Source organism: Vigna umbellata, chromosome 6 (assembly GCF_029865625.1).
Source record: "Vigna umbellata cultivar VRB3 chromosome 6, Vumbellata_1.0, whole genome shotgun sequence".
NCBI classification, from domain to species: Eukaryota; Viridiplantae; Streptophyta; class Magnoliopsida; order Fabales; family Fabaceae; genus Vigna; species Vigna umbellata.
Window position 1 is genome coordinate 23,615,640 of NC_142170.1, and position 23,531 is coordinate 23,639,170.

Sequence of the window (23,531 nt, forward strand, 5' to 3'; positions counted from 1 at the left end):
TCTCTACCTGAGAGCTGGGACACATTAGTGGTCACTCTCAGTAACTCAGCACCAGATGGAAAGCTCAGTCTGGATAACATCACAGACAGTTTACTGAATGAAGAATCCAAAAGGAAAGAAAGGGGATCGAGTAGTCACTCAGAAGCTAATGTTGTTGAAAATAGAGGAAGGAGTGAAAACAGAAGCAAAGGAAAACGTGAAAAGTCACGAGGAAGATTCAAGTCTCGTTCCAAAGGTCTGACATGCTTTTATTGTGGAAAAGATGGTCACAAGAAGCAAGAATGTAGATTCCTGAAGAGAGATCAGAAGAATGGAACTGTACACCCTGATATGGTAGATCCCAAAAAGAAGTTGGAGGAAAAGACCACAACAGTGGTGATATCAAATGATGAGAATGTGTTCCTTATCACTGAGGTAAACTATCTAAATATTGCTTTTGATGACTGCACTTGAATAGTAGATACCGGAGCAGCTTTCCATGTTACTCCTCATGAGGGATTCTTCTCATCCTATCAAAAAGGAGACTTTGGAACAGTGAAGATGGGTAATCATGTCACAAGCAAAATTGTGGGCATAGGAGAAGTGACTTTGACGACACAAAATGGAAACAAACTTGTGTTGAAGGAGGTAAGACATGTACCAGAGATGCGTCTAAACCTTATCTCAGTCGGTAAGCTAGATGATGCTGGAATGAACAACCAGTTTGGAGATGAAAAATGGAAACTTAGCTGAGGAAGCATGACTGTTTCTCGTGGCAAAAAGGAAGGCTCTTTGTATGTCATGCAAGGAAAGATATGCAAAGGAGAGACAAATGTTGTTCAAGAAGAAAGTAAGGAGTTGTGGCACAAAAGACTAGGCCACATGAGCGAGAAAGGACTAGAGATCCTTGCGAAAGATCATCTCCAGAGTATAAAAGGACAACCACTTGAATTATGTGAAGACTGCCTAGCAGGTAAGCAACGTAGAGTGTCCTTCCGTAGATCTGAAAATGGAAGAAGAAAAGAGCATATTTTGGATCTTGTACACTCAGATGTTTGTTCAACATCTGAAAAATCCCTTGGTGGTGCTCAATATTTTGTTACCTTCATTGATGACCACTCCAGAAAATTGTGGGTCTATCCATTGAAGAGAAAAGATGAAGTTCTACAAATCTTCAAGGAGTTTCACGCCTCAGTTGAATGTGAAACTGGTAGAAAGTTGAAATGTTTGAGAAGTGATAATGGTGGAGAGTATAGAGGTCCATTCGAGCACTATTGCAAGACTCATGGGATCAGACATGAGAAAGTACCTCCCAAGACACCTCAAATGAATGGCGTAGCTGAAAGATTCAACAGAACGATTGTCGAGAAGGTCAGGAGCATGTTGTCTCACGCAAAACTTCCCAAGTCATTCTGGGGGAAGGCAGTGGTGACAGCAGCTGATTTGATCAACTTATCACCATCAAGACCATTAAACGGTAAAATACCAGAAGAAGTATGGTCCAGTAAAAAGGCCTCATATCGCAACTTGAGAGTCTTCGGATGTAAGGCATCAGTTCACATCCCGAAAGACGAAAGAGCAAAGCTCGATGCTAAGGCGAAAGAGTGCATATACCTTGGTTCTCCAAGAGATGAATTTGGTTTCAGATTATGGGATCCTGCAAACAGAAAGATTGTTCGAAGCAGAGATGTGGTGTTCTTTGAAGATCAGACAATCCAAGACATCAAGAAAGTGGAGAAACCAACACTTAAGCTTATAAGTGATCAAAGCCCTATTGTGATGAACAACTTAGGGGGAGAAACTCATCAAGCCGAACCAGAGTTACAACTTGATGAAATGGCTGAAGAAGCAGATCAACCTAATTTGACGGAAGAAGATCAACCAATTGAGGATGCTCCGCAAGAACCCCAATTGAGACGATCAACAAGGCAGAAGCAACCGTCAAGAAGGTATTTTTTAGATGAATATGTTAATTTTACTGATGAAGGTGAACCTCAAAGCTTTGTAGAAGCAATGGAGATGAAAGACAAAGACAAATGGTTGCAAGCCATGGAAGAGGAGATGCAATCCTTAAAGGAAAATCAGACTTATGATTTGGTAGAATTACCAAAAGAAAGGAGAGCATTGCAGAACAAATGGGTGTTCAAGCTCAAGAATGAAGAGAACAACCCAAGCCCAAGGTACAAAGCACGAATTGTCGTGAAGGGGTGCAACCAGAAGAAAGGAATAGACTTCGATGAAATATTCTCACCAATGGTGAAGATGACATCCATTAGAGCAATTCTCGGTCTGGCAGCAACACTAGACCTGGAGATTGAACAACTAGATGTCAAAACAGCATTCTTACATGGAGACCTAGAGGAAGAAATTTACATGAAGAAACCAGAGGGTTTTGAAGAACCAGGCAAAGAACACTTGGTGTGTCGTCTGAAGAAAAGTCTCTATGGTCTGAAGCAAGCTCCAAGACAATGGTACAAGAAATTTGATTCCTTCATGATCCAACATAATTTCAAGAAGACCTCCGCAAACCATTGCATGTTTGTGAAGCATTATGAAAATGGTGAGTCCATCATACTTCTCTTGTATGTTGATGATATGTTGATTGTAGGGAAGGATAAAATTAAAATAACTGCTCTCAAGAAGGCATTGAGTAAGTCTTTTGCCATGAAAGACCTGGGTGCAGTAAAGAAGATACTTGGAATGAAAATCTCCAGAGATCGTTCTAGAAGAATGCTATGGGTATCTCAAGAAGATTACATTGAGAAGATTCTCAAAAGGTTCAACATGCACAATGCCAAATCTGCTCGTGTTCCAATTGTTGAACATTTCAAACTTAGCAAGTCGCAATGTCCAAAGAATGAAGAAGAAAAAGAAGAAATGAGCAAGGTACCCTACTCTTCTGCCGTGGGTAGCCTTATGTATGCAATGGTTTGTACAAAGCCAGATATTGGCTATGTTGTAGGAGTTCTGAGCAGATTCCTGTCAAATCCAGGAAAAGAGCATTGGGAAGCTGTTAAGTGGATACTAAGGTATCTAAGAGGTTCTGCCAAAAGAAGCTTGTGTTTTGGCAATGGAGATCTAAAGCTAATCGGATATTCAGACTCAGACATGGCTGGAGATGTCGATTCAAGGAAGTCAACATTAGATTATCTGATTACTTTTGCAGGGGGAGCTGTTTCTTGGCAGTCAAAACTACAGAAATGTGTGACATTGTCTACTGCTGAAGCAGAGTATGTAGCGGTGACTGAAGCCTCTAAAGAGATGTTATGGATGAAGAATTTCCTAAGTGAATTAGGACATGATCAAGACGATTATGTGGTGAACTGTGATAATCAAAGTACCATCCATCTAACCAAGAACCCCATGTTCCATTCACGCTCGAAGCATATCGACGTGCGGTATCACTGGATACGAGAAGCGCTGGATGAGAAGAAATTGAAGATTGAGAAAATCCATACAGACTTGAATTGGTCCGATATGATGACTAAGTCAATTCCAACCAAGAAGGTTGAAGATTGTTGCCATGCTGGTCTGGTGGTATCTTCCAGATAGAAGACCCATTTATTTGTTTTATGGGGGAGTTTTGTTGGATAAAACAAAATTATGGGTCCCAATGATAAGCTGAAATGCAGGAGACTTGTTCCCATGCCCAAAATAATGCATGCAACTTTTCCAGACTTTCAGCACAACCACTCATCCTTTTTTCTTAACGTTTACTTCCTTCATTTATTATAAAGTGAAGCCAGTGTGTGCAGCAGAATGTAAGACATCCACCAAGAAGAAAAATTCGGTGAAGAGAGAAAGAGAAAAACAGAGATAGCTACCACGGTAGTGTGAGTGAAAAATAGAGAGAGTCTATTTTGTGAGTGTGTAAAAACTGAGAGTTTTGTGTACCATCCGAGGGGGTGAGATATTTTACAGAAAGATCCTCAGAGAATGAGAGAAACACTGTAATCCTACTTTCATAGTGGAGATAATTTTCTGGACTAGGTCCCGTGGTTTTTTCCGAGAGGATTTTCCACGTTAAAATTTTCAGTGTTAATTTTCTCTTTTTCTACGCTTTCATTTTTACGCTTCCGCACAGTGCCCATTTTGGGGTTCACAGAGGAGGGAACAAGTACCGCTGTTTCCCAACAAAAATTACTAACCACTTGGTACATATGTAAACTACTCACCAAGATAGCACAACTACAACCCAAAAATGTATATAACTTGTGCGCTATCCACCGAGGTAGCATAATGTACTACCTATCACAATAGCACAAATTGATGCATTATCCACCAATGTAGCAAAATAACTAGTGCATTACTCATCGAAATAGCACAATAGATGCATTATCAACCAATGTAACAGTGATGTATTACCCATCCAAATAAAACAATAATCGGTGCATTACTCATTTAAATAGCGAAATATTATAATTCACAAAAAATATATGTACATTATCTACATAGATATAGCAAAAAATTAAAACCCACACATGTATAACTGCACTTGAAAACCCTTGAAAAGAAATGCAAATACTTATGCTCATTAACCAAACTCAATAAGATCTGGAGAAGATTAAAGTAACTTACATTTAAAGATGCATGCAGAAAAGTCTGAAATTAATTAAGAAACTTTAATACTTTACTTGCGGCGTCACTTTTCACAAGTTAATTAATTAACTAGTTAGAAGAACAAGTTAACTTGAGTAATTAAACATACTACTTGGTTTTTGTCTTGATATTCTTCATCTTGAAGATGGCGTGCACTATTAGACTTTTTTAATTACTATGTTGAATAAAAGATCATTCTCAATAAACATGTTCTTTTACAATATATTTGTGTCAAAAATATATATTAATTTGATTTGGAAGATTATGTTTTCGTTTGTTAATGCGTTAGCAATTTGCCTGCACAGTTGATAAAGCTTTAAAGTTCCATTTTTTTTTTATTGGTCAGCTTTCCCATCCTTTTATTGGTCAGCTTTTCCAACATGCGCAAGCACAAGAGAGCAGCAGTGTTGATGTCACATAGTATCACATAATAGTGCTTTGCATTTAATTTAATTTAATTTTATATTTTTAAATAAAATAATATTATTTTTCTTCAAAATGAGATAAAATTAATAATTAAACTTAATTTATAGTTGTCAAAATATTCATTTAGAATTTATATATCAAATCACTCAAACCAAGTATTTAAATTAATTTTATTTTTACATTTTTAATTTCAATAAAAAAATCTCTAATTTTAAATTTATAATTCTTTTAAAAATATGAAAAGTGTAAATGTAGAATGACACTTGTAAATTTTAAATTTTTATATTTGTCATATTAAAGTTATAAATAGCTAACAAAGATGTAAAATATATTATGTTAAAAGATGTAAATGTGTTTATCACATTAAATTTATAATTAAGCTAACAAAGAAAAATACATTTTTTTAAATTATTTTAAATATTAAAATTTAAAAATTACAAATTAACATTATTAATATTTTAACAAAGTTATAAGTTTAAAATAGATATATTTTCAAATTAATTTCACCAGTTAGTAAAAGTTATTTGATGTATAAATTTTAAAAAATTATTTTAACACTACTCAGAAAAAGGCTTTTGACGTCTATTATTTTCGACATTCAACGTCCAATTCAGATCTGATGTCTTATTGGGAGACGTCAATTGGACATCGGATCTTCTTCCCTGGATGTCAATTTTGACGTCAGACCCCTCCTATACCGACAACCTTTTGATTTTTATTTTTTTAAATTAATTTGTTTCTATAGTATTGTCACACCTGAAATACAGAAAATCATTATAGCATATCATAAAATTGTATATACTATGAGTTTCAAGCAATGGAGATTGGGCACTCGCTGCCGCCGCCAAGATTCATCAACTCACGAATAAAACTGCATCATAACAAAATTAATCAGTGCAAACAAAGTTTAATCGGTGCAAACGGAATTTAATCAGTGCAAACTAAAGTTAATCGGTGCAAAATAAATTAATTGAAAGAAAATTAATCAAACATACCTTATAGAACCAATGGCGAACACGAACAAAGCAAAAACCTAAATGAAACGCGAAAGAAAGTGAGGCTCGCATTCTGAGTTTTTGGGGTTTAAAAGAGTATTTGACGTCTGCTCCCCTCCAAATCCAACATCTAACTACTAAAAGAATTCATTTTGGCGCTATTTTTTGGGTATTTTCGCAGCTTATTGACGACTGGGAAAGGGGATCTAACGTCTAATCTGTATTAGGCGTCGGCCCCCTCTACGTTCGACGTCTAATGTCTGAAAAGGTGATTTTTCAACTCTAATTTTGCAGCTTCCGGCAGAGGATTTGACGTCTGATTTGGGAGGCACCGACGTTTGTTTTTGAACCTTTTAAACGTCTGATCTAGGGGAGCTGACGTCTATAGGGGGATTTGACATCTAATTTGGAGGTTGATGTCTATGTTGTAAAAAAAATTAATATTGGCATCTTATTTTTTCTAATATTATCTCTTAAATGTTCTAATATTAATTAGGATTTTATTTTAGATATCTTTTATTTTTATTTATGATATTAAATTTCAATCCAATATAAATATAGTCTGGACATTATTATTATAATTAAATAACTATTCTAATTAAATACCACTAAATCTCTTTACTTTGTTATTCATATTTAAAAAATGTTAAACCAAAATATGATCACTTAAAACTATTATACATGATCTATTTTAAAACATATCTAATTTTTGTAAAAGTGTAATATATGATCACTGATGATTTAATGAATAGGCATTAATAATTAAATTTATGATTAATTTATTTTTCATATTTTCTTATAAAATAAACCATTATATTTTATTACATTTTTACTAGGATCGGAAGAGTGGACTTCATGACAGGTGACAATATCTAAGTAGATGAAAGTATTCTTAGTATGATCCTGAAGATTAAAACATATAGGAAAAAAGTTGTCTATAAAAGATTATCTAATGTTCAAGTCAAGAGAGTTTGGATTTTTTGAGTAAAAGAAAGTGAATATGAAATAGTGTATTTCTTAATAAAATATCATATGTATTTATAAGATTTATAAATTTTATAACTTATATGATAAAAACAAATATTTAGATAATAATATCAATAAAATAACAACTTGTTGTTAATATCTTATGTGTGGTATATCATATATTTTATGATATTAAAGAATTCTGACGTAATCAAATGAAGATTTGATCGTATAGACGGTTAATATAGAAATATTTATTCTAAAATATATATCTTTAAATATCTTATAACCACTTTAGATTAATAAACTAAGTTGATTTTGTTTGATGATATCACTTTATATATTTGTTGGAGTGACTATATACACAAAGGACTTAGAGTTTATTCCAAGAAATGCATATATCTATGTTCATTAACGAAACCCAATAGGATCTGAAGGAGATTAAAGTAACTTCCATTTAAAGATGCATGCAAAAAAGTCTGAAATTAATTAATAAACTTTAATACTTGCGTCACATTTTACAATTTAATTAACTAGTTAGAAGAAAAAGTTAACTTGTGTAATTAAACCAACTACTTGGTTTTTGTCTTGTTATTCTTACACTTGATTAATCACTATATAGAATAAAAGATCATCCTCATTAAACACATTGTTTTACTATATATTTATGTGCCAAAAATATATATTATAACTTGTTTTGGAAGATTCTATGTTTTCGTTGCTAATGCATTAGCAATTTGGCTGCACGCGTGATAAAGCTTTCAAAGTTCCATTTTGTATTGGTCAGCTTTTCCATTATGCCAAACAATTTGTCCATAACAGCACAACAAGGCTATAATTTCTTATTACCTACAAGAAAGAGGTGCTACGAGATTTCAGTTGTAAACTGAAAAACTAATTTTTAAGTCAACGTTAACATGCCTATATAAACACCACAAACAATCCTCAATACCACTCCACAGCACACTTCCCTCATCAACAAACAAGAACAAGCTAGCATGATTGCAAAAAATCAATTCTATCATATTTCATTGACATTGCTTTTCTGCATGGGATTCTCGGATTTCCGAGTCACATGTCGCACCCTCCAAGATGTCTCCATGTATGAGAGGCATGAAAAGTGGATGACCGGTTATGGCATAGTGTATAAGGACCATGAGGAAAGGGAAAAGCGTTTCAGAATATTCAAAGAAAATGTGAATTACATTGAAGCCTCCAACAATGCTGCCAATAAATCTTACCTACTAGGCACTAATCAATTTGCAGACCTCACCAACGAGGAGTTCATAGCACGCAGAAATAGGTTCAAGAGGCACATGTTTTCCTCAATCATAAGGTCAACCACTTTCAAGTATGAAAATGTGACTGCAATTCCTTCTACAGTGGACTGGAGGCAAAAGGGTGCAGTTACACCCGTCAAGAACCAAGGTCATTGTGGTAAGCACATGCTTCATTCTTCATTCGCATTTCCAACTCAAATTATAAACTCCATCGTTATCTAACTATTAATTTATCTTGTAGCATGTTGTTGGGCGTTTTCCGCGGTTGCAGCAACTGAAGGAATTCATGCACTCACTACTGGGAAACTGATCTCTTTATCTGAACAAGAACTTGTTGATTGTGACACAAATGGTGTGGACGAGGGTTGTGAAGGTGGTTTTATGGATGATGCTTTCAAATTCATTATTAAAAATCATGGACTCAACACAGAAGCCAATTACCCCTACAAGGGTGTTGATGGAAAATGCAATGCAAAGGCAGAAGCCATCGATTCTGCAACCATTACTGGCTACGAAGATGTCCCTGTTAACAATGAGAACGCCCTTCAGAAAGCGGTTGCCCATCAACCAGTTTCTGTAGCCATTGATTCCAGTGGCTTTGACTTTCAATTTTACATGAGTGGTGTCTTCACTGGTTATTGTGGAACTGAACCAGATCACGGTGTGACTGCTGTGGGATATGGCGTTAGTGATGATGGGAGCAAGTATTGGTTAGTTAAGAACTCATGGGGAACAGAGTGGGGTGAAGAAGGCTACATTAGGATCCAAAGAGGTGTGGCTGCTCAAGAAGGACTATGTGGCATAGCTATGACGGCATCTTATCCTACTGCATAATTATAAAATTTGTACATTATTTCTAAACTGTGTTCTTTTGTGACATAACAGTCTATTCTCTTACTATTTGGACATATAACCAATGATGAAATGAAAATTTTGTCTTGTGATTAAATGTTTCGGGTGTGAGATAAAAGTCAATGGTCCAATTATCACATGTGTTATCAGTGGTATGAATGCTCGTCCTTACGTTACCAATCTTCCTTGTTGTTTGTATGTTATGCTTGGAGGTTACCTTCAAAAGGTACTTTAATGGCAAAGTCAATAAAGATTCAACAGCTTAAAGTATTAAGTGTATATTAAATGTAATCACTTATCTCTTTACCTCAAACCTATATTTATAGATTTCGGAATAGACTTTTAATTACTGACGGTCTAATTACGACTCAACTAATAATAATCATATTTTGTCTTAAATTGATCAATGTTAGAGGAAATGTATCTCTGTAAGCTAATGATTCGGCCTATTGGTTGTAATTGCACAGATGTGGGAGTAGTCTATGGTCATGTTCGTGGCACGGTTGACCGTCTAGACCGTTTCGTCCACAATTGACCGGACAATCATACGGTACAAGCCCTCTTGATCGGCGTTAGGGATTCCTAACAATATCACTTGTAAGGGAACAATTTGCCTCTTATTTCATTGGAGAATTAATGGAATTTTTACCCGAAAGTCCTACATTTAGTGTTGAAAGTCCCAGATCGACTAGAGATAAGGCCAATTTATAATATATAAGTAAAGTGCAAACCTCACCTTACAAGCCGTTTTTGTGGGGTTAAGTCAAGCTTAAAGTCAACTTCTTAACATAGTATCATAGTCATGGTTAAAGCCTATCCTAGCGATATTTCTTGTCTTTTAGGCATTTCTACTCCACCCGCTATCCGGCGTTATCGGACCACCCAATTTCTACTATAGTTTTGTGGGGTTGAGTTTTCTAATATCTAGAACCAACAAATACAACTTAGGATTTGTCGTGGGTTACCATGGAGGCATACCACACCTTTTGACGGGTATACCATTTTCATTCGTTTGAATCAGTGTCCCTGTTTCAAATACATTATTAACAGAAAATGGAGAAACTTGCCCCATTCTAGTGATTATGGTCGAAACAACATTGACCTTAATACTTTTTTTCTCACAAGATGGAATGTAGAGAGGTGCCAAAGAACCCAAAATTGTTATACATCTGGAGATATATCAGAACACTTGTCCAGGATCTCAAAAATCTCTCACAACCTTTTAGTTAAGGAAGACAACATAAATGCATTCACAAAAGTTATTTCCAGTTCTGTCAAGAAAAAGTTAAAAATCGTAACTAAAAATACTTAAACAGCTAATGTGAAAGGAGCCATGCACCAATGAGAGAGCGCATATGGTGGTGTCTAAGAGGACTTTCTTCAGAATAACTGTAACACGTTATGCGAATCCACCCTCTGTTTCTATGATAAAGAAGTTCTGATGTTGAAACTCATTCAAGATTGTAAGCATCGGAGACATCATTAATGCAAATGTCATGCACTATTGCTAAGAGATAAGAAGAGAATCAACATTGAATACATGATCACATTATGACGCTCTACGAACAAATTACTCTTTCTTTTTCATAGATCACAGTTTTGGACTTGTTTATCTATTACAACACATGCTATGTCTCTCCTTTGCTCCTGCGACAGCTATCTCGTATCCATCCTTCACCAATAATTTTAGTAACCAATTAATGAATATCCTTTTATCTATATATACTAATGGCCTAAACATTTAGGACCAACGCAAATCGTTCACATCCCAAAGCATTCTAAATTCAAGAGCTTATTCTCAATCCTTTTCTCAAACCGTTCTGTTCTCATATCAATACAACAATGGTTTTTCGTTTACCTGGAATCAGAAAGGCAATATCTGTAGGAAATCAAGCATCTTCAAAAGCATTTGATGCACAAAAGGGCTATCTTGCGGTGTACGTGGGAGAGAAAATGAAGCGATTTGTGATCCCTGTATCATACTGAACAAACCTTCCTTCCAAGACTTGTTGAGTAAAGCAGAGGAAGAGTTTGGATATGATCATCCAATGGGTGGCCTCACAATTCCTTGCAGTGAAGATGTCTTCCAACATATAACTTCTTGCTTCAATGGACAATAAATGTCATTACTTTAGGGATCTAACGTAGATTAGTAGAGACATTTTTGTACAATAGGCTTCTTAACTTGTAAAGATCTCCCTTTTGTGAGAAAGAATGATATTTTTTGAGCAAAGAAAGTGAACTACTCAGTATTTTTAGTTTACCAATTTCAATGTTCACTTCTTTCTGCATGAACAAGGTTAAGTCCTGTTCTAAAACTAGACTTTGTTCTGTGAAATTTCAAAGCAGGAATAGATCACATGATTTCTAGAACGGTAGAACGAAAAGGTTTTCACTGGGACCAAAGAGGAAACAAATTTAATTGGGAAGTTTAGGTTATTAATAAAACTATACGTAGGAAAGAAAAATTTTGAGAAGCTAGGGCCTTAACAAAAGAGGTTGATCATCTGCTCAAATGGGTGTGGTTGCAACATAAAGTTAGACTTTTGCTTCAATTAACTTGGCCTACTATGAAATAGTAGCTTTAGTATATACCACCACAAATGGTATGGCTCATTATCTATAACACTGTCGAGATAAGTCAAAGAACGTGTTCTTTTCAATAATCTACTGAGGGACTAAGGATCACATGGTGTTGTCTCACAGGTCTCTCTCAAGGATTAGGAAGTTCACTGCTAGTTCATATTCACCTTTTGAGATTGTGGCCAACAAATTACGCACCTGAGAATTTGTTGTTTTTTCATGCATTGTGATCAATATAGCTTATCCAGTGGTTGACACACGCTTCTCCAAATAATTAAGATGACAGTTGTATAGATATAAAATGTACCAATAATATCAGTGACAGATAGTGTTGATCAGTAAATCTTAAGCAGACCAGATTGACAGCTCTAAGTGTTTGGAGGTAAGAAGAGAACCAATGTTCATGATAAACTTTGGTCCACATTGTTTATGTACGGAAATTCTAACTCACTACCCCACTTCATAATCTTCAACATGATCAACTTTCAATTTTCTTTCACATATCCTTCTTTTTAAATGAGGAGACATTTTGGCCTTCACTAGAGAAAGAGGGACACTGTTATCTTAACTACTATCACATGGTACGCTGATTCATGAGACAGTGCTCAAACACAATACCATATTCCCTTGTCTCTCAGTTGGTCCCATTATTCTGTAGCAACCTTCACCAATAATTCTTCTAGGCAATGGCTTTGCTACATATCTTTTGCCTATAAATATTCAGGCCTTCAAGCATTTAGAATCACCACAAGCCATTCACATCCTGTAAACCCTTCAAAACTCAAAAGGCTTATTCTCAAGACTTCTCTCAAAACAACACCACAATGGGTTTTCGTCTACCTGGCATCAGAAAGGCACTATATGCAGCAAATCAAGCATCTTCAAAAGCGGTGGATGCCCCAAAGGGCTATCTCGCAGTCTATGTCGGGGAGAAAATGAAGCGATTTGTGATCCCAGTATCATACTTGAACCAACCTCTATTCCAAGACTTGTTGAGTCAAGGTGAGGAAGAATTTGGATATTACCATCCAATGGGTGGTCTCACAATTCCTTGCAACGAAGATGTCTTCCAACGCATAACTTCTGGCTTGAATTCAAAATAAATCGCACACCTTTGGAGAATAAGGTCCATCAGTGAAGACATTTTGTGCATTGGCCGTCAAAATTCATATTATATAGACTGAGTCTAACGTGATAATTCATTTTGTACAACGTTCTGTAAAGAGTTACACATTCTTTATTAGGAAAATCAGTTTTCTCTCCAAGGATGCCTTTTGTTTGTACTATATATATATATATATATATATAACTGTGATTTACTTTTCATTAGTAGTTGACTGATAACATTTTAGTTACAATGCTGTGTTGGTGGAAAGGATACAACGATACGCACGACCTATAACAGGAATGAGTTCTTAAAAAGGATACATAGAATTGTACATATTATAACAGGGTCCAACTTTTTTAATTATGCAGTAGGGTAAGAAGCTTGCATAGCTATGCCACATAGTCCTTCCTGAGAAGCCACACCTCTCTGCATCCTAATGTAGCCTTCTTCACCCCACTCTGTTCCCCATGAGTTCTTTACAAGCCAATACTCAGTTCCATCATCACTAACGCCATATCCAACAGCTGTGACACCGTGATCTAATTCAGTTCCACATGACCCAGTGAACACACCACTCTCGTAAAGTTGAAAGTCATAGCCGCTTGCATCGATGGCTACAGATACCGGTTGATTGGCCACAGCCTTCTGCAGTGCCTTCTCATTGTTGGCAGGAACATCCTCGTACCCAGTAATGGTAGCAGCATGTTTGACTGCTGCATTCGCATTGCATTGTCCGTCAACACCCTGATAAGGGTAATTGGCTTCGGTGTTGAGTCCGTGATTTTGGATGACGAATTTGAAAGCATCATCCATAAGGCCACCTTCACAACCCTGGTCCACACCCTTTATGTCACAATCAACAAGTTCTTGTTCCGACAAAGAGATCAATTTTCCAGCAGTGAGTGCATGAATTCCTTCAGTTGCGGCAACTGCAGAAAAGGCCCAACAACATCCTACATTGCAAGGGAAATGATTAGTTAGATACTACATCTTTTGAATTTCATGTGGTAAATAAATAATGAAGCACTTACCACATTGGCCTTGGTCCTTGACTGGTGTAACTGCACCTTTTTGTCTCCAATCCACTGAGGATGGAACTGCAGTCATATTTTCGTACTTAAACGAGGTTGTCCTTGTGATAGAGGAACACATGTGACCCTTGAACCTATTTCTTGTTGCTATGAACTCCTCATTGGTGAGGTCTGCAAATTGATTAACACCGAGCTTGTAAGGTTTATTGCCAGCATTGTTGAAGGCTTCAATGTAGTTTACATTTTCTTCGAATATTTTTGAACGCTTCTCCTTTTCCTGTGGGTCTTTATACACTTTGCCATGACGAGTCATCCATTCCTCATACCTCTCATGCATGGACACATCTTGGAGAGTGCGAGATGTGACTTGAAAAGTCCAGAATGCCATGCAGAAAAGCAATGTCAAAGAGATGTGATAACATTGTGTTTTGGTAGCCATGGTAGCTGGCGTATTGTTACAAGTGTTTGATGTTGGTGAGTGAAATATGTAAAAGATGCTATATTTATACTAAATTATCTTTGAATCCTAAATTAACCTTCTGTATTTTCAATTCAAATCGGAAAGCACATTTCCTTAATATACCAATGAAATAGTTTTCGAAAGATGCCTTCTTTGTTGGTATTGTAAAAGTTTGGATTGGAACTATAAAAACGAAGGTTTGAAAATTGTTTTGTTTTATGTGCATGCATATGTATTGCTATGACGCAGAACCAAATAAAGTAGCAGTATGCTTCCTTCCAGCCTTCCAAATTCAATATAATATAATATAGTATAGATTAAATTATTTTTCTTATCTTTATGCTTGTTCTTGTTTCTTAGTGTTCTTCCAAATATCAATAAGTTTAGTCTGTGTATGCCTTTTGTAGCCGTTTCTTACTGTTAGATTTCTTATAGCAGTTTTATAATGATACAGAATTTTAAAAACTGATAAACCATCAACTGGCATATATGTTTACTTTAATCTTTTTGAAGTTATCGTTTGTATGGATGGATGGGATATCCATTTAGTAAAACAATGGATTTGGTTATATTTTTATGAAATGAATCAAATTGGGTATATTCGTTAATTAAATTTTTACTAAATTAAAGTGCGTTAGTAAATTTTTTTTAAAATCAATTCATTATCATCTAAAATAAAATGTATATAATTCATTTGTTTCTTAATTTATACTAAGTTTAGCATAGTTAAACGTTAAAACCAAAAACAACATAATTTATATTTTAAGAAACTAAAATGAGAAAAGAAATTGAAGACTGTACTAAAATCAATATACATAGAAAGACTAACACGAGAAGATTACGATCGTGAGTCTCTTTGATGATCCTACAGTGTTTGGCCGAGCACTTGAAAGGAGAAATATCGATAGCGTCTTTAAACACATTCTGTCGTGATGCATAAACAATATAATAAATGTAGCAAAAAAGTGAACAGTAATATTACTAATGGATTAATGAGTCTAGATTAACTTAGGTCCGATTATTAATGTTATTCATATTATTAAGATAATCTCATTTTAGTCGGGAAAACCTAGACGGTATCAGTTCTCATGAACGCTATCATCTCGGTTTCTTCGATACATGAACATTTAGTTACTAGAGCAAAACTCTCTTAATTAAACCTATTACTTGGTTAGTTTGTTTTCATGTTATGATGCTGATCATCACGTACACTTTTCTTAATTTAGTCATTTGTGTTCTATTTATTATCGACTAAATATATTATTAAAATTACTAAATATCATCCTATATTTATTTGATTTGGAAAAATGCGACTTTTATATGGTTATGGTGTAGCAATTTGCGTGCACGAAGTTAATAAAGTTTTCATACTTCTTTTATAATTCTAAACTTTCCCAATACGCACATTATCTTTGACAAGCACTTTGGCACCATACATCGCACCATTTATACGTTACGTTTGACAAGTGATTTGTCCACACTGCCAATATCCACTAGCAAGGATCTCATTCAGAAAAATCTCAGCTACATACACTAAAGAGGAGCTTTCAGATTTAAGTTGGAAACTAAAACAAACTAATTTAGAATTCAACGCTAATATGCCTATATAAACACCAAAAACAATCCTGAATAGCACACCACAACACATCTTTCAAACATTTCACTGACCAGCCTAAAAGTAGTTATTCCAATTGTCTGTCACACTACAGGAGCCACCATGGTTGCAAAAAATCAGTTCTATCATATTTCACTAGCATTGCTTTTCTGCATGGGATTCTTGGCTTTTCAAGTCTCGTGTCGCAGCCTCCAAGATGCCACCATGTATGAGAGGCATGAGGAATGGATGGCTCGTTATGGCAAATGGTACAAGGACCCTCAAGAAAGGGAAAAGCGTTTCAGGATATTCAAGGAAAATGTGAATTACATTGAAGCCTTCAACAGTGCTGCCAATAAACCTTATAAGTTAGCCATCAATCAATTTGCAGACCTCACCAACGAGGAGTTCATAGCTTCAAGAAATAGATTCAAGGGGCACATGTGTTCCTCAATCATAAGGTCAACCACTTTTAAGTATGAAAATGTGACTGCAGTACCATCCACTGTAGACTGGAGGCAAAAGGGTGCAGTGACACCCGTCAAGGACCAAGGCCAGTGTGGTACGTGCTTCATTACTCATTCACATTCCTGAGTAAAATTAAATTGCTTGATGATCTAACTATTAATAATTTACCTTGTGTAGGATGCTGCTGGGCTTTTTCTGCTGTTGCAGCAACTGAAGGAATTCACAAACTGAGTACTGGAAAATTGATCTCTTTGTCAGAACAAGAACTTGTTGATTGTGACATAAAGGGGGTGGACCAAGGTTGTGCGGGTGGTCTTATGGATGATGCTTTCAAATTCATCATTAAAAATCATGGACTCAACACCGAAGCCAATTACCCCTATAAGGGTGTTGATGGAAAATGCAATGCAAATGCAGCAGCCAATGCTGCTAGCATTACTGGGTACGAGGATGTCCCTGCAAACAGTGAGAAGGCACTGCAAAAGGCTGTGGCCAATCAACCAGTTTCTGTTGCCATTGATGCCAGTGGCTCTGACTTTCAGTTTTACAAGAGTGGTGTCTTCACCGGTTCATGTGGAACTGAGTTGGACCACGGTGTGACTGCTGTGGGATATGGTCTCAGTGATGATGGAAGTGAGTATTGGTTGGTTAAGAACTCATGGGGAACAGAGTGGGGTGAAGAAGGTTACATTAGGATGCAGAGAGGTGTGGCTGCTCAAGAAGGACTCTGTGGCATAGCTATGATGGCATCTTACCCTACTGCATAATTATCAAATTTGTACACTACTATTTGTATTTCTAAACTGTGTTATGTTGTGTATAACAGTGTATTTCTCATGAATCATTGTATTTGGAAATATTATTAATGATGAAATGAAAAATTTGTCTTGTGACTAAACATGTTCTGATGGTTCATAGTTTATATTTTGCAATTCATCAGCTCCTACTGTATCCCAAGTTATGGGTCCACTACAACCTTCGTCTGTTCTTGGAACTCCAGTTACCAACATGTCTTTTGACGTCTTGGAACCATATCGCTGAGCCACCAGCAAATGTGCCAAATGTTTTGTTTTACATTTTTCTTTTTGTTATTAAAATATGTAATCATTATTGAGGAAGGCTCTATTTTCATAGGAAGTTCTTGGGTTTGTTAGACGACATGGGATTGACCGGAGCGACACACACTGTTCCTCTTAACTGTTGCTATAGCAGTGGCCAAGGCAAGCCAAATAAAGATTGGAATACTCCTTTTTTAATTTGAACTCGATTCTCTTGAAGTTAACATAATGGCTTAATCACGAGATATTTGACACGAACTTATTGTAAAACTTAAAGAATGAAGTTTTGGATAATGGGGGCACAGGCACTTCTTCAGTTTTGATTGAACTAAAACTTTACACTTTGTCGAATTGACGACAATGAAATTCATGTGATAATGAGAAAGAAGTATGACAAACATGCATGAGACACTTTGATATTTTTTTTTAATTTACCGTTGTTAAAAGACGGTGACAATCGTTTCCTTAATATGTGCAACATACTACGTACTTATCTGTCTGACCTACTAAATGATTAAACATGTCATATAGATGTGGTCAACCTCAAATTATAAAATTAACCATAAAAATTTAATAAAATCTTAATTAAAATTACTAAATTCATTAAGGATTTAAAACTTAATTAAGCCTAATCTAAATTTTAGACCTTTTGTCCAAAGTTGAGGGCTGTTTATTGCAGTTAGTCCTAAGATCCTAATGATTTTAGACGACTCATAGTGGATAGATCAAGTTACTGGTACTGTAATACTTAATGAAAACCTCTAAATGAACTGCATTCGTCTACTCGGCATTAAGAAACATTCCTCATTATTAAAGTCTGAGTACAGTATTACATTAGTCATAATACATACTTGCATAGCAGCACTCAACCATAATAACAAAACTCAAATCAACATTATAGTTTAAGCACTCCGTAGAAAGGAATAGGCTCAAGAAAGGGTCATGTTCTAACTGGTAGACTGACGCAACTCAGGACGGACAAAGTCTGCATCTGGTGGCACTGAAATGTCCACTGTAGGTCTCAATTGAGCACAAAGTTCAATGGCTCCATGGACTTGGTCTGACAGGAAGTTGCTGATTAGGTCTTGGTTGATAGGTGCTCCATTGTCCACAGCCACCAAGGCCTGCTGGGTTAGGATGTAATCAAATCGGGGAGCCCATTTCCTTGAACCCAGCCTTGCTGTGGTTGAACAGTTATCAACCATGAAAGAAACACCGCGAGCATGCATGAAAGGATTCAAAGAGTCAACAGACTCAATCACACTCTCGTTAATGATTTCAGAGTAAGAATGTCCCTTCTTCCTCAAGATCTCAATCTGGAATTTCGTAACCATAAATTTAAAAAGCAAAATAAAATGTCAACTCTATGTTTTAATGCTACCCGAGTTAAGATAAACAAGAAAAATTAGAATAAATATCGAAATTCATAGGAAAAATTCCATCCTTTGTTAATACTAGATGACTTTCAGTCCCAATTCCCCAATTTGAAGATTAAATTCATCTAAAGATGCAAGTCAGGTGTTATTTATCTAAAGATGCAAGTCAGCTGTTTTCTTTTCCCCTTGTACAATTCTTAGTATGCAAGAATGACTGCATTTGATGAATGAAAAATTGTTAGTTTCAGGAATCTTAGATAGAGACCGATTGATTTCATGTTTGGCTTATTTTAAAAGAATATATTCTTAGAAATAATATTTTTAGGAATGTTTGTTGTTATGTTTTTCATAAATTTATGCTAGAGAGGTAAAATCTAACTTTTGTGATTTGTGGTTAAAATAACAAATTAATTTTATTTGATCATTTAACATGAGTTTCACCTACTAAGACTTTACAGTTTTTGTTGTGCCATGTACTCGTGATATTCATTATGAGTTTCACCCCAAGAAAACTTAAGAGTGAATATTGCTACTTCGGAGACATTCATGCTCCAACATTTTCCCAAATTTATCAGTAAATAAGACCAACTTGTCGCAGGGAATATATAATACCAACTCCTAACAAAAACAGCTTGAAAATTTGCTAACAGAATAAGTAAACATACCTGCGCCATCATTAATGCCACGTAGACACCGGCCGTAAACGGATATAATGGACCTAGATCACCCGCTGGCCTAGTAGATCGGACACGCTCACCAACCTTCCACATCCTGGTTTGATCAATTTTCCCCATGGGAAAGGCAGGCAGACCCTCTTTCTCCTGTAAAATACAGGTACAGTTTAGATATTGCACAATGCCCAGCTCTAAATGGAAAGTGAATATGCACTTACATAAAAGCGACGTCCAGCCAAGACAACACTGCGAATCTCACTCCCAGCAGCAATATCCTCATAGCACTCGTACAAAATATCCATGCAGGGATAATATGAAGCACTATATGCTTTCTCAAATTCCCTTTTTCCATCTTCAGATAAAGCATTGTATACAGCTAACATGCCCTATACAGACAAAAAAAGAAGTTAATTCAGAAGCACAAATTCACATGCTCTGGGAAAAGCTTTGTTATTATGTTTCAGAGGTGCATAACAGTAACATTGCAAATGTGGAATGTAAGTATCTAAGCCTTGGGTTTTATTTCCAGGTGATTCTTGGGCTGAAACTTGAAATGTGAGGCATATCTTGTACCATATCACACTCATTCAGTATTAATAATATTTTTGTTTCTTTAAAATAAAACATAATCAGGGAAAAAGATCCAAAGGGACAAAATCACTAAAATGTGAGTATGAGATCACAACCTTAGTCGAGATGATTCTAGATATAGTTCCTGTAATGCTCTCAACAGTGTTGTTATATGCCAAATCTTCATTCATTCCATGTTCAGTGTACCTCCTAAACAAGGATTCCACAACACCATGAACAGCCCCAAGCAAAATGCCTATAAACCATAAAAGCAGAAATTAGGCAATAAGACGACTTCAAAGACAACATCAAGGAAGTAAGAGAAAGATTCTTGCCTCTCTCTCCAAAGATGTCACTCCTGTATTCCATCTCTAATGTAGTGGCAAATGTAAAAGGGGAACCAAGGGCAACGGACCATGCCAGAGCAACATCGGTAGCTCTGCCATCCACATCCTACAGAAAATAATTAATACAAATATAATGATTCCTAGCAGGAACAACAAAAGGAGGGAAGTAAAACGAGATGAAAATACACCACACCTGGTGGACTGCAAAACTTGAATTAATTCCAGCCCCATTTATCTCTTTGCCTTGGACATACAGTCTCCTTACAGAAGGACCCATACCTTTCGGGCATACAGCAATTACGCTGAAGTGCTTCGGAAAATCAAGTCCCATTGACTGTAAATGCCCAAGAAGAAAACCATGTGACAGCCCAAGTATGCTATTTGGCTTCATGTAGGAAAATATTTTTTCATAATTATCTGCCTGCATTGTGTGAATAAAAAAGAATTACAAAGACACCAAATATCAGGAAACTTCAAATCACTGCAGCATTAATTGAGCAACTAGTTCATTATTATTGTCAAATCAGCATAATTTGAAACATTAAGATATCACCACAATAACTTTAATACGTTATCAAAATTATTTACAAATAATTAAATGAGCACTCTCTTCAATTAACAACCTGTGCAGAATCAGAAATCAACAGCAACACAAGATCACTGCCTGAGATGGTTTCCCATATGTCACCCAGAGTTCCATTCTCCTCACTAAAACCAGCTGCACGAGCCTCACCAAAGGAACGAGAACCTTTCCTGAGGCCAACCTGCATTGCCAAAACATCATGTTAAATTAAAGGTTTAATCCTTTACTACATCCCTATTTATGTACGAATGTCTCAATTGGGTCCTCGTTTTTTAAAGTGTATCAAAATGGTCCTTAATTTTGAAAATTGATATCAATTGAGTCCATTCCGTTAAGTTGGCTGGACGGCGTTAAAAAAATTGATGAGTGGGATGCTGAGATGACAAACGAACGCTCGTCCACCAGCGAACGAACGCTCGGCGACCACTGAACGAACGGTCGTCCAGTGTGTAACGAACGGTCATCCAGCGGTAAGAGGTCGACGAGCGTTCGTTCAGTGGTGGACTAGCGTTCGTTCACTGGTGGACGAGCGTTCGTTCGTCATCTTAGCATCTCACTCATCAATTTTTTTAACGCCGTCCAGCCAACTTAACGGAAAGGACTCAATTGATATGAATTTTCAAAATTAAGAACCATTTTGATGCACTTTAAAAAACATTCGTACATAAATAGGGATGTAGTAAAGGATTAAACCTAAATTAAACGCAGTTTCAACATCCAAGAGTGACCGATCAATTAAATCAATCCAGAATCACCTTAACCACAATATCAGACTTTGCATCAGCAAGAGAGTCCCGCAAATTCTGTGCCTGTGCAGGTCCCTGGTGAATGCAGTTAAAACAATCTCGTTAAACAAAAGTTATACACAGAGCTGAACGAATAAAAAGAATAATATAATCAAATAATAGTTTTAGTCTTTCAAAAAACTACTTTTGGGACTACTAGTCCCTACAATTATTCGAACCACGGTCACTTGAGAAAGCCGTCTGGCAGTGCTTCCAACAAGATTGACTACGGGAGAGAATTTCAATGTGGAAAAAACGATAATTTATTTTAATTTTCATATTATTTCATTTTTATTTAATTTGTATCAGCATTTTCAGAACTTTAAATTTTATTTGAGTTTAATAATATATTTTCACTGTCAATCCATCAGATGTCATATTTAACATATCACTACTCGCTATAAAATTCATCGATGTCTCTATATAAAACTTTAAAAAAAAAAGAAAAAAAGAAACCACTCTACATTATCATTAAACACATTATTTATTAAATTTCCAAAGTCCAAAACCAAAATTTACCGCTTACATGTTCATAAACGAACAAACTTATCGCTTATTAATTAATGAGGACATGTTAGGAGGTTAGGATAAGCTTTTATGTAAAACATCTTTAGAAAAAACAAAATAGATAAACTTCACTGTAAGCTACAACCACCTTAAACTAAACTTAAAATTTATATATGTTTAAAAATTAATTTATATAAACTAAAAATTAGTAAAATTTAACTTATAGTAAACCTTGTTTCCTTTTTTTTTTTTTTTCTTACAACTGTTTAGAAAAAATCTTCATCCAAACATGTCCTAAACCGTTTTCTACCTGCGAACCCCATCCGATGACACCAATCTGCCTAATCCCCTTGAAAGCAGCCGGCAGCAGAGGGAACAAGTCCCTCCCTCCTTTCACAATATACTGCATGCAACAAACCAATACCGAGGTCAATTCAGTTTTTCACTAAACTAACCAAATAAAATATTCAGAATAATTAACAATTAATTATTTAATTGGCGAGAAATTCTGAGCACAGCGGTGCAGAACCTCGTCGTGTCCGGCGAGGTTAATCTTCTCCTTCCGGAAAACGGAGGTTTCGAAGTCCAGCGAGGGTGGCGGGGCCACGGCGGGCGCGGCCACATTGCGAGCACCGAGCGCGGCCATGGAGAGGGGCCTGAATTGGAAGGCGAGCTTGGAAAATGCGCGTTTGGGAAGGGCGACGAAGGTTTTGGTGAGGACGGGCTTAGCGTAGAAGGTTCTGGAAGTGGCGCAGAGTGAAGTAGAAGAAGCGGTTGTCGACATTTTATAGGCCAGAAAAAATAAGTAAGAGCGGAGACGCTAACAATCGGCGCAGCAAAACGGTGTGTTTTATGCGCAGGGATTAGCGCCACACTCGGCTAACGTGCGCCGCGTCGACACGACACGACTCGCTCGCTGTGTTGTGCTGCGTTGTTTTGTTTTCTTATCTGCTACCTAGATTTTTTTATTTGTTTTCGTGGTTTGCAACCACACGTGTTATATGAATTTTTTTATATATATTTTATAAATAATAAATATGGTAACGTAATAAGTAACTATTCCGGTCTTTAGTACAGTTTGAGTATCTGTGATGCATATTTTTATGAGTGGATTCTACATAGACCAATTAAACAAGTGGGTATACTGTTTGTGATCATTATGCTTTTGACATTAAAACGATAAGAGTGGATATCCTTTTTACTTTATTAAAGCATATTTCATGATTTATTAGCGTATACTTCACAATTTATGTAGTATTTATAGCTTAGAATTAATGGTATTTTTATTTT

At 36.1% G+C, this 23,531-nt stretch overlaps 5 protein-coding genes and 1 pseudogene across 5 annotated transcripts; 4 read left to right on the forward strand and 2 right to left on the reverse strand.

The window, feature by feature from the left end:
* The first annotated feature begins 7,937 nt into the window (after window positions 1–7,937).
* Window positions 7,938–9,273, forward strand: LOC124840821 (senescence-specific cysteine protease SAG39-like). Its single transcript, XM_047316946.2, has 2 exons — window positions 7,938–8,402; window positions 8,487–9,273. Exons 1-2 carry the CDS (start codon window positions 7,964–7,966, stop codon window positions 9,077–9,079), a joined length of 1,032 nt encoding a protein of 343 aa, XP_047172902.1. The 5' UTR covers window positions 7,938–7,963; the 3' UTR covers window positions 9,080–9,273.
* A 1,033-nt stretch (window positions 9,274–10,306) lies between these two features.
* LOC124840824 (indole-3-acetic acid-induced protein ARG7-like) lies at window positions 10,307–11,576 on the forward strand (annotated as a pseudogene).
* Window positions 11,577–12,255: 679 nt separating this feature from the next.
* LOC124840823 (auxin-induced protein 6B-like) lies at window positions 12,256–13,009 on the forward strand. The gene has a single exon (XM_047316948.2). The coding sequence runs from the start codon at window positions 12,505–12,507 to the stop codon at window positions 12,781–12,783; it is 279 nt and encodes a 92-aa protein (XP_047172904.1). The 5' UTR covers window positions 12,256–12,504; the 3' UTR covers window positions 12,784–13,009.
* Window positions 13,010–13,019: 10 nt separating this feature from the next.
* LOC124840825 (senescence-specific cysteine protease SAG39-like) lies at window positions 13,020–14,544 on the reverse strand. Its single transcript, XM_047316950.2, has 2 exons — window positions 13,820–14,544; window positions 13,020–13,741 (listed from the first exon to the last, which is right to left on the reverse strand). The coding sequence occupies exons 1-2, from the start codon at window positions 14,256–14,258 to the stop codon at window positions 13,149–13,151; spliced, it is 1,032 nt and encodes a 343-aa protein (XP_047172906.1). The 5' UTR covers window positions 14,259–14,544; the 3' UTR covers window positions 13,020–13,148.
* A 1,144-nt stretch (window positions 14,545–15,688) lies between these two features.
* Window positions 15,689–17,817, forward strand: LOC124840822 (senescence-specific cysteine protease SAG39-like). The gene is made up of 2 exons (XM_047316947.2): window positions 15,689–16,435; window positions 16,519–17,817. The coding sequence occupies exons 1-2, from the start codon at window positions 15,997–15,999 to the stop codon at window positions 17,106–17,108; spliced, it is 1,029 nt and encodes a 342-aa protein (XP_047172903.1). The 5' UTR covers window positions 15,689–15,996; the 3' UTR covers window positions 17,109–17,817.
* A 363-nt stretch (window positions 17,818–18,180) lies between these two features.
* LOC124840819 (ketol-acid reductoisomerase, chloroplastic-like) lies at window positions 18,181–23,177 on the reverse strand. Its single transcript, XM_047316945.2, has 10 exons — window positions 22,771–23,177; window positions 22,552–22,644; window positions 21,705–21,770; window positions 20,990–21,130; window positions 20,560–20,787; window positions 20,355–20,472; window positions 20,136–20,275; window positions 19,668–19,835; window positions 19,441–19,596; window positions 18,181–18,715 (listed from the first exon to the last, which is right to left on the reverse strand). Exons 1-10 carry the CDS (start codon window positions 23,023–23,025, stop codon window positions 18,347–18,349), a joined length of 1,734 nt encoding a protein of 577 aa, XP_047172901.1. The 5' UTR covers window positions 23,026–23,177; the 3' UTR covers window positions 18,181–18,346.
* Between the last annotated feature and the right edge of the window lie 354 nt (window positions 23,178–23,531).

Excerpts from the sequence above, each read along its gene's own strand:
- LOC124840821 (XM_047316946.2), top strand. The coding sequence starts at position 7,964 with ATGATTGCAAAAAATCAATTCTATCATATTTCATTGACATTGCTTTTC. Across the intron at positions 8,403-8,486 it reads CAAGAACCAAGGTCATTGTG|CATGTTGTTGGGCGTTTTCC; the intron begins GTAAGCACATGC and ends TTTATCTTGTAG.
- LOC124840823 (XM_047316948.2), top strand. The coding sequence starts at position 12,505 with ATGGGTTTTCGTCTACCTGGCATCAGAAAGGCACTATATGCAGCAAAT.
- LOC124840825 (XM_047316950.2), bottom strand. The coding sequence starts at position 14,258 with ATGGCTACCAAAACACAATGTTATCACATCTCTTTGACATTGCTTTTC. Across the intron at positions 13,742-13,819 it reads CAAGGACCAAGGCCAATGTG|GATGTTGTTGGGCCTTTTCT; the intron begins GTAAGTGCTTCA and ends CTTGCAATGTAG.
- LOC124840822 (XM_047316947.2), top strand. The coding sequence starts at position 15,997 with ATGGTTGCAAAAAATCAGTTCTATCATATTTCACTAGCATTGCTTTTC. Across the intron at positions 16,436-16,518 it reads CAAGGACCAAGGCCAGTGTG|GATGCTGCTGGGCTTTTTCT; the intron begins GTACGTGCTTCA and ends TACCTTGTGTAG.
- LOC124840819 (XM_047316945.2), bottom strand. The coding sequence starts at position 23,025 with ATGTCGACAACCGCTTCTTCTACTTCACTCTGCGCCACTTCCAGAACC. Across the intron at positions 21,771-22,551 it reads TCATCGGATGGGGTTCGCAG|GGACCTGCACAGGCACAGAA; the intron begins GTAGAAAACGGT and ends TGCATTCACCAG. Across the intron at positions 19,836-20,135 it reads CTAGAATCATCTCGACTAAG|GGCATGTTAGCTGTATACAA; the intron begins GTTGTGATCTCA and ends TTGTCTGTATAG.